This window comes from Empidonax traillii, unplaced genomic scaffold, assembly GCF_003031625.1.
Source record: "Empidonax traillii isolate 1590-97213 ecotype Southwest subspecies unplaced genomic scaffold, ASM303162v1 scaffold297:size655095, whole genome shotgun sequence".
NCBI lineage: Eukaryota > Metazoa > Chordata > Aves > Passeriformes > Tyrannidae > Empidonax > Empidonax traillii.
Genome location: NW_020955490.1, coordinates 134,376 through 144,779, shown reverse-complemented (window position 1 = coordinate 144,779; position 10,404 = coordinate 134,376). Strand labels below are relative to the sequence as shown.

Below are 10,404 nucleotides of genomic sequence, written 5' to 3'. Positions count from 1 at the left end.
CCCTTAATGCTTCGCTCCCGCTGCGTTTCCTCCGTCAGAGGAGCCTTCTCAATTTGCATCAGCTGCAGCCTGCAGCCGGTGCCCCAGCTTTGTGTGAGGTGTGGGCAATACCTCGAGGGCTCTGCTTCCAGTCCCCCATTGCTCCCAGCATGGGAGCCTTCCCCAGTGGTCCAGTGTTGGTCTGACCACGAGCCCGGGGAAGAGGGGGACTATGGTGTCCCTAGGCTATGGTGGAGAGGGCAGGGGCTGGCTCGCTTTCCTCTCTTCTCCCGCTGATCTCCAGCAGGCGATCCAATAAAACCCTGGTGGGAGCATTATCCCAACGGGCCATATCCTCCCCGTGCTTCCGCAGCTCCCTCCATATGTCCACTCGCATCGTGCTTAACTCCCTCCTGGCCATGGTATTTTGCACCACAAATCGGGGAGCTGCACCACACTGCCACTGCCTCCTGCCCTGCCACCTGCCTTTCCTTCCTTTTCCCGAGAAGGCGATCTGGGAGGTCGCACCAGCAGGGGGAGTGGTCTGCAGCACCTCTGGGTCCCCAATCTCCCTGGAGTTTTCCTTTCCTCTGCTGCCCCTTCCCCTAAACCCCTCTCTGTCCTCGCTTGTCCAAACACTCCTTGCTAACTGCTGTCTCCTTCCCTGGGTGCTCCCGGGTTTGAACTGGTGAGGAGCCAGATCAGCAGTGGTTGTTTCATCTGTAATAACTTCTTCTGTCTGTGGCTGCACATTACCCTCAATTCCCCCTTCCCTTTTCACAGCCACCGGAGCACTGCTCAGCAAAAGGGGATTTGCTTTAAACCTTTCTGGCATCTCAAAAACTAGAGACTGTGGGCTCTCAGGCTTACATTCCTCTACAGAGGGGCTGCCACCTGGATTAACCCATCTTTTTCCATCCCAGAGCTCATCATCTCTTTGGTAGAGTGTGTTTGTAAGGGCTGTGACCGTGACATGCTTCGCCTCTAATGCTGCTTTTAACTTTTCCATCTTGACCTCGCAGGCTCGGTGGTCTGTACCCTTCTCTTTTAGGATCTGTATTTTTTGCACCAGCAATCGGATTGTTCCTTGCACCTCCTCTACAGCTTTTGTGCTGATGGCTAGCTTTTCCTTCAATGCCTGATTTTCATTCAAAATGGCCTTTTTCTGTTCACACACCTCTTGATACTGGAGAACACTTCGCACTTGCTCCACAGCCACAGCTCCTTCTCGAGTTATACCCTCCTCTAGTTTAAGTCGCTGAGCCTCTATTTCTGCTTTCAGTGTCTTGTTTTCCTCCCTTAGGTTCTGAATTTCTACCTGGGCCGCCTGTTTTTCTTCAGATAAACTTTTAGCAACTAACCACACAGCCCATGCTCCCGCACATTTTAAGGATTTTCGGGAGAAGATTTTAGACTTGGCCATCTCTTTTAATTTCGCAAACTCTAGGTCAGCCTGCTGGATACTTTTGCAAGAGTTTGGACCCCAGGGGTTTGGTCCCCACTGAATAACCCAGTTTGCCAGCTCTGACATCTTTTTGTCTCCTCTAAAGGTATTTTTGACTTTACAGAAAGATCTGCTTACAAACTACAACTCAAGCAGGCTGAGAGAAGATAGCAGAGGCTCACTCCAATTTCGGCTTGCTTCTCTGTTGTTTTTCTGGGGTACTTCTTCCCTCCAGAAGGTTTTCTCAATGAAGAAATCTCCCACGTAGGGATTTCTAATTTAGCTCTTCTCCCAGACAAGGCAGAGGGCTTTCAATCCTCTGTCCATGGATGCTTAGAGACATCCTTTGAGCATTTGTTCTCCCTAGGCAAAAGGAAGAAGGCTTTCAAACCTGCTGATTTCCCACTTCAGTATTTTCAGCAAGTCTTTAAAGGGCTCCCAAAACTGGGTGCTATGCTTTCAGCAAGACACTTGAGGGTATGTGAACACAGAGTAAGTAGTCTTGTTGCTGGTTGTCCCTGACTGCCACAGGATGGCACCCAAAAAGTGCTGTCCCAGAAGTGCTGCTCACAAAAATGCCATAAGGGCTCCCAGGAGGGCTGCTGCCTTCTCCAGTAGTTCTGTGCACCACAGCTTGTGCCTTTATGTGGGCCAGAGAAACACACCTTACATGGGAGAATCTGCTGTTTGACTACTTCAGAGTCTTAACAGCCTGATCAAAGTGTGCTAATCAATCCACTTAAAATGCTTGATGATATTATCTAGGCTATTAGGGATAAAGGAGATAAAAGGGGAAAATAATCCCATATCAGTATCAAGCCCACCCCCTCCCTTAGCTGCTACGCCTTTCCCTGGTTTATGCTCACCCCTCCGATGCCCAAGGATGGCTGCAGGTGTTGTCCTTCACCTCCAAGCAGGGTGATGCTGCTGATGGAACCCCTCTGTCTGCCTCTCCAGGGTGAGACCACCTGGGGGCTCTCTGTCCCCGTCTTTAAGGCTCCCCTCGCCGTGCTCCTCAGTCGCCAGAGCTGGTTATATCCACACTGATCCTCCAGGCAGAGCTGTGCACACCTGGCAGAACTGCTCCTCGCCCTCCTTGCTGCTCGTGAGTGGTGTTTCCCAGCTCCAAGGCCGTGTTCCTCTGTTGATGCAGCAGCTGCCCACGGGGGAGTAGTTCACACTGCCGGGGCTGCCGATATCACCCTGCGCCAGTGGGCTCAAGGCCCCACCACCCTCCCCTGCCTGCGTTTTTCCTCCTGGCTCAAGGAGCAATTGCTGTACTCCTGCTGTACTGCAAAAATACAGCCAAGCTTTGCTGCTGGAGGTCTTTCAAGCACCCCTTGGACCAGGTGAAACAGAACCTGAGTGTACATGGGTGAGGTCCCTGAGTCCTTCGACAGTTGCTGTTACAGCTACAGAGCTCTCGCAAAAATGATACATCTCGTGAACCGAGGCAAGTCCCAAACAAAACAAGGTTGGCCAACCTTGTGCACGTCAGGGGTTTGGTCCCCAAACCCCAGCCTTTTGGTTTTTGGCCAACCTCGTGGCTGACCTCTGGCAATGGCAAGACCATAGTTCATGGGGTCTAGGCATGCACTGCACCATCATCTTTCCCTGTTCCACAAGAGCCCCATGCTTTGCTACAACAGCCATGGGAATAGAGGAGGAAAGGCCTTGTGCTTTGCCCTGACCAAAAAGACCATCAGTGATGCTCCTCAGCATTTTCACCAGGAGCTGAAAGGAAAGCAGTGCGTCTCTGGGGGCTCCATGGGACCATGGGTGATGGCTTAACCTACCCTATGGCCAAAGAAAACCATCAGACAGAGCTGACAGCCAGGGTGATAATTCTGCATAGAAAGAGTCTCTCAAATAAGTGAAAAAAGGAGAAATATTTGGAGTCCTGCAGTTACTAAAACACATAAATCCCTGCTCATAAACCCCACTGTCCCCACAGATCAATGATTTGAGAGATATCTGAAGCTTTGTAAACTAGAAGAGGTAATAGGATTAAAGCTGCAATGTGACAAGACAGCTAATTTTTAATTATTTCTAACTCCTTTCTAATTTCTACTTCATTCTGAATATTTAAAAACCTTTCCAAATGTATTTCACAAGTTTCAATAACAACCTAGTAACTGGATATGGCATTACAGCAATTTATAATCACCTCCTAAAATGGGAATCTAAATTAATCTTTCTACATCTCATTAGTTTAGCTATCAGAGATATTTTACAAGATAATTGGCTTTCTGTGGCTTTAATTTAATTTAATTTATTAATATCTTACATTTATATTTCATAGATGCTATTTTAATTATTGAACTGATACATCTCAGAAACATAATTCTTTTATACAGCATCAAACTTTTGCTTTTAGGGCTCTAGAGCCTTTTAAAGATGTTTTAATGATAAATAATAAGTCCTTGTTTGTGCTTGCCTTTAAAGTGGATATCAATTTACTTTTGCCCTAGGTTCTCACAAAGGAAAATTAGATCTTATTTTGGAACATCCTGTTTTGCAGATGAGGCTGCCTTTATTGTTAAACCAAAGCTTGTTCCAACTTTGTAATGCTATAAAAATACAAAAAAGGGGAAGCAGAAGTAGTAGAAAGAACGCAGAATGAGAAGCCAGTTCATACCTGACAAGTATTTATGTAATTTCAGTGGGCAGCAGAGGTAGCGAAGCCCAGTCTCCCAGGGTGTTGTGTCCTATGGCTGAGCTTCCCAGTGTTGATGGCAACGCTGCCCTGCCTGAAGCTTCTCCTGCATCCAGGAGCATCCATGGCCACCCCGTCAGGGGCTTGCCTTTCCTGCACCCACAGCACTAGCTGGGTTTGGGGGACTCCCCCATTGTCCCCTTTGCTAATTAACACGCAACAATGTAATATTTTGGAGACTTCCATCCTGCTTTAAACTTTTGACTGAAATATCCTCACCAAATCTGTAAGGACAGGCAGACAAGCGGACTGCGCGACTGACCCCAAGAACACCTTTCCTCAGGAAACCAGCCTAAAAATATGTTCCTTCCTAGAGCAGAATAGCAACGTTGAAACATCTGACAGTAAATGTGATGATGATAATTGATGCTTAATGAATAATCCAGGGTAGTTTTAATATTTTAGCTTCATAGAATACCTTTCATCCCCAGGAGCCAAACCAAATTACAAAAGGTGCACTCTTATCCCACAGGGTCTCCTTTTGCCATTAAATCCACCATTTTGTTAGGACCAGCTACACAACTGGGCCAGAACTGGGCAGGTTGTAGAGCACTGTGGCACAGAGGGGCTGTGTCCCGCTGGACATGAGCCAACAGTGTGTGCTTACAGCCCAGAAAGCCAACTGCATCCTGGGCTTCATCAAAAGAAAGACAGCTGGCAGGTTGAGGGAGGGGATTCTGCCCCTCTAGTCTGCCCTTGTGAGACCCCATCTGGAGTGCTGTGTCAGGCTCTGGGGTCAGAGCACAACAAAAATGTGGACCTTCCAGAGCTGGTCCAGAGGAGGCCACAGAGATGATCAGAGGGCTGGAGCACCTGTTCTACAGACAGTCTGAGAGAGCCAGAGTTGTTCAGCCTGGAGAAGAGATGACTCCAGGGAGACCTTAGAGCACCTTCCAGTAATTAACGGGGCTTATATAAAAGAGGGAGAATGACTTTTTACATGGGCAGATAGTAACAGAACAAGGGGGGAATGGTTTTAAACTGAAAGAGGAGAGATTTAGATTAGGTATTAGGAAGGAGTTCTTTACGCAGAGGGTGGTGAGGCACTGGAACAGGTTGCCCAGATAAGTTATGGATGCTCCATCACTGGAAATGTTCAAAGCCAGGTTGGATGGGGCTTTGAGCAACCTGGTCTAGTGGAAGGTGTCTCTGCCCACGGCAGGAGGTTGGAACTAGATCTTTAAGGTTCCTTCCAACCCAAACCATTCTATGGTTCTATAATTTACCTCTGGCCAGCGAGCGTCAGCAGCTGCAGTCCAAGGCCCCACAGAGCTCAGCACTTCCAGTGCTGCGGTGGAAGTGAATTTCCACCCATCACCAAGACCCATCGGGGACACCCTTCAGGTGTGAGGTGTGCTGCCCACGGAGGGGCTTTGCTCTGACACGGCGCGGGAGAAGCCTTGGGGCGCAGAAGCTGGCAGGGAGCGACTCTCCTCTACCACCCGAAACCTTGAGATGAGGAGCGGGCAAGGAAACCCTGCAGACCCTCCCTCCCGGCCGGGGCTTCTGCGCCCACCCTCCGTGTCAGCCGCGCATCCCTCCCGGCCGACCCGACCAGCCCCTTCCCTCTGGACCGGCGGGCCCGGGGGGTGTCTCCGCTCCATTCCGTGTGCTGGGAAAGCGGCCGGGGAGCAGACCCTCGGGAGCCCCTCGGAGCCCCGCGGGGCGGTGCGGGGTCCAGGCTCCGCCGGCGGCCGCCCGAGTTCCGCCCGGGATGCGGAGGAAAAGCGGCCCAATACCCCCCTCTGCTGTCAGCAAACACCGCGGCACGGGCTCTCCGCGCCGCCGCCGCCTCTGCCCCTTCCCCACGCCGAGGAGAGCCCGAAAATCCCCGGCAGATCGCCCACTCCACCTCTCTGGGCTCCTCTGTGCAACTAAAGCATAAAAAATATCAATGTCAGAGGAGAGGAACAACCATCAGTGACGTCAGCTCGTGTCGAGTAACACCTGAAGCCTGCGGCCCTTGGGTAAAGCCAGGTTTGAGTTTAGATGCACACAGATTAGAGTCATGAAAGTTATTACTTTATAACATCCCTTCCTCCCCATCCCCAAATTAAAAAAGTTGCTGTTCTACAAAGTTACTCCGCAACACATCTTCTGCCAAATGCCTTTGCTCTGCAAATCATGACCTCTTTCGACACGAGGCTGGTCATTGGCCTTTGTCTGCTGAGGGTGGAGGGCAAGAGGCCATAAAACAGAACAGATGCGTTCCTGTTATATTATCATGTTGGTTTTGGCCAATCTTACCTAGTGGCCTTTTTTATTTTAGAATCTTTTTTAACATTTAAAAATAACATTATTAATAAAAGAATGCTGCAAGTCTTTCTTCTTTCTATTCCTGCTCCGAATGCCCCAGGCTGACTCTTTCTTGTAAAGCCTGCTGCAATCAGGACTTTTTTGATAATGCAGCCACTCTTGGTAGCACCCTGAAGCCAGAAGGGGTGCCTTCCAACTGCAACATTCGGGGTTTGGGTGGCAGGATAAGCGAGCACATCAGTGAGTCTTGAGGAGCTCCACTGAGCCCATGCTGCTGCAGCTGCTGCAGGTCAGGCTGGGACACTTTTCCTTTCTCCAGGAGGCTCCTGACATGGCTCATCCACAGTTCAAGGCTTTTCCTTGATGGCTTGTTATTAAAACTGTACAAATAAGAAATTCTTCCTCCTATTAATCAAATCAGAAAGAAGGTCAACTGGGTTAATCTTAGATCAATCTGAAGCGAACGTTTCTGGTAGTTTGGTTTTCTCAGCAAAATGAAAAAAACTTCCCTGAAAGAAGTCTTAAGCCAGCCAGGGCTTCGTTGTACTTGGTTTTAACTCTGCGTCTGTAGCACTGCTGTGACTGTCTGCTGACTTAGGATGACATTTGCAAACATTCTCTTTTAGTCCCAACCAACCTTTTTTTAGTGGGTAAAGAATTGGTTCTACCATGCCCCCGAACTCTATTCCTATATTAGCCAGAGATGCCCAAGTGTCACCCAGGGTCACCTCGTGACTTTGGCATCATGTGCTCTGGCCCCAGACAGGAAGAAAGGCAAGTGTATGATTTCTAGACAGCTAGGAGAGTTGTCTTCCAAAAATACATGAAGAAATCCTCAGCTGCCACCCAGGTCTGGCTGTTCAGGAGAGGGGACGAGCAAGAGGACTAGAACGTGATCCAAGGTCTAGATCTGGACTTGTATGCTTCCACCACTGTAATGTGAGCATTTTTGTCCTGCCTGCCAAGAGGCAGGGCAGATAGTGTGCCTCATTGATTAAAAAAAGAAAATAGAAGTCCCACTAGATGCACTCCACGGATCTTACTTACTTTGGAAAGTCAGACATATTGGAAATAAAAACATTTTCTTCCTAATAGCCTGCTCTGCTTCCCCTCTGCTAAAAATATTCCCCACAACCAGATCCAACTTCTGCATCCCAGGACCCCTGCTTAAGGGATCTTAAAATTCCTATTGATTTCAATGGGATTAGGTTTAAGATGCTTAACGGAGCAAGGAGCTGGTCTCTGGGTCGCTGCCTAGTCACTGTGTGCTGCAAGCAGGGCTCATCAGGCCCCAGGACAGCATATTCTCGGCTGTACCAGTGCAGAGTACATCATGTTTCATCCTTGCAAAAGGTTGTTATAAATGGTTTCGTTTCAAGAGAGCTCATTTAGATCTGGGAACTCTGCAAACAAGTTCATTCCTAATTGTGGCTCGGAGACTTTGCAATAGTCAAAAGACAAATGGATGCTGAAGAAAGAAGCAAACAACAGCAGGCATTTCCACGGTGTCCTCTTTGCTGCTTATTAGCTGTGCCCTGTCACATACTGAGTACTTCAAGCACTTCACCTGTCACTTCCAAGACTGTCAGATTTCTCTTCCTAAGTTTCCAGGTCTTTCGGGGGAGAAGCTGAGTACACTACCTGCCAAAGGCACCGTCACATTGCATTTGGGAACTAAGAAATTTAGAAAAGTAACATTGCTGCACCTGAAACTGACCTGTGCCAACGCTGCCACACAGCAGCTTTTGATCTCCTTTCACAGGCCACAGATCAGTCCTCACCGACGACTTCTAGCTAAGCAAGGTAATGAAACCCTCGGGACATCAGTCTGGCAGATGCTTTTTAATGGGACCTGATTGTCCTGAGTCCTGAGAGTGGCCTGGTTTCATGGGGATTGCAGCTGGCCTTACTTCAACTTTCAACTCAGCTGAAAATGATCACCAAAGTCAGGTCAGCTCTTGGGGTGGGTGGACTCCGTATGTGCCAGTCCTGGTAGCAAAAAGCAGCAGGTTTCTGCTTTCTCCCACTGCTGGTGCCAGCCCTGGGGCTGACTTTCTGCAAGTTAAAAGAAGACATTTACTTTCCTTTTCTCATTTTCCCCGGCTATGAAAATACATGCATGGATGGGATTATCATAAACAACGTCATTAAACTGTGCCTTCGTCTTTCCTGCTTGTTTGCAGTGACTCATACTACAATTCTTGCAAGTATGGGTCAAACAGGAGCTCAGCAACCACAGTCCTGGCTCTTCCTCATCCTAAATGCTGACCCCCCCAAGGCAGCAGGAAGGACTCTCCCCTTGATGACTGGAGATGCAGGGTCCCTGAGCATCCTCTCTTTCCAGTTAAAGCAACAGGAAACTGGGTGCTGGTACCCCACTAGCTGTAAGCAGTGGATTTTGTCCTGTGGGACTAGTCCTATGTCCCATTTCAGCAGCCTTGGTGCAGGTGCAAGGCTGGGCAGGGTAAGGAGTTGGGCTCACTTCCCCCTCCTTGTCTTCCAGGCCCCTGTGCCACCGCGCTCACGTGTTGTGTCTGGGCGTGGGTGACAGCTCACATAATGCAGACTGGCAGGTGACCACGGGAAGTGCAGCACAGGTCACGTCTCTGCAAGCCAGGCTCAGCCTAAGTCTCCCAAGATGCGTCACTAAGACTCTTAGGGCTAAATCCCTCCCTGCCTAAGTGCAGCTGGCAGCAGCCCTGCAGCAGGGATGCGCTCGGCCCCCCACTTGCCCAGATCACATTGCTCGGCTGCCACTGCTTTGAGTTTGCAACACGGCTTGTCAAATTGCTTGTTTGTGAGCTCTCCTTAACCGAGAGCCCAGAACAGCTGAAAAGATTTTACTTTTCTGTACCTGAGACCAAGGTGTGCAGCTGGGGAATGAGACCCTGCCAGGCTGCCCACTGTCTGGAGATTGTGACCATCCAGCAGCTTCCAGAGGGCTGTGACCTGAGAGGTCTTGCTGAGAAAAAACAGCTCTTGCACAGCAGGGTTTCACACGGCCCTGATGCCTTTAAGCACTTGTCCCTGACTCTTACAGGCAAGGAAAGGGAGGAGGGATGGGAAGCTGGCTGGCCTTTTGGCAGACCTGGGTACAGCCTGCCTCCTGCCTGCCTGTGCCGTGCCTTTGCTGGGGGCAGGCACTCTCAAGGAGTCAGGCTGACCTTTGGGTGGCCTTTCTCATGGCGCCTCTTCTGCAGAAAAGGCCAGCACTAGCCAAGTCTCTATCCCACAACTGTCCCCATGTGAACTCAGCCGTGTCCTAACTCCACGGCTCTCATTTCTTGCCAGTCAGGTCCCAGCCACCCAGCCAGTTTGCATTCATTTCTCCCCTTCCCTGTCTTTCCTTCTCCCTTCCTCTCCTGGGATCCTGTCTCTACTAAACTGGTCTCACTAGTTTCCATCTGGATTTCCAGCCTTCTGGAGGCAGGTCCTCACATATGTCCTGGGCAGGCCTATTTCTGCCCCCTTCCCTTGCACCCCACACTGAGGAACCTTATACCCTCTCAGAGCAGAGGCAGGTCGCCCTGTTGCCTGGCAAAGCAAGTGTCAGCACCTCTCTCATCAAGGTGACAGAGAGGCTTTATCCTTTCTTTCCCCATGAGAAAAAGAATAACATCCACACTCCCTCTGGGCAGGGTAGACACCCTCCCAGTATCACCCTGCTGCCCACAACAGCGTCGCTGTAACGAAGGACCTCGTTTCACACAGACAGCAGCTTCAGAAACATTTAGTAATTAGTGTTGGAGAAAGCAAAGAGCTTTGCAGGAAAGCTGAGAGCGTTCCCGAAATTGCTCATTAAATCCCTGGTTCCTCAGAGTGAAATAGCTGCCTGGAGGCTTCCCACGCAAGGCAGGGGTGGGTAGGGAACCAGGCTGCACCAGCCCCCTGCCCGCCCCCCTGCCTCCACTCCAGCCACCACGCTCAGCCCTCCACCTTGCAGCAGGGTGCCCTATGTCCCCTTTGAGGAGCTGTGTCCTTGTTAGGCTGAAGATGTCCATGTGGTCAG

General features: G+C 50.0%; 1 protein-coding gene across 1 annotated transcript; it reads right to left on the bottom strand.

The window, feature by feature from the left end:
* Positions 1 to 220: 220 nt before the first annotated feature.
* Positions 221 to 1,672, bottom strand: LOC114060914. Its single transcript, XM_027890795.1, has one exon. It carries the CDS (start codon positions 1,508 to 1,510, stop codon positions 221 to 223), a length of 1,290 nt encoding a protein of 429 aa, XP_027746596.1. The 5' UTR covers positions 1,511 to 1,672.
* Positions 1,673 to 10,404: the final 8,732 nt, after the last annotated feature.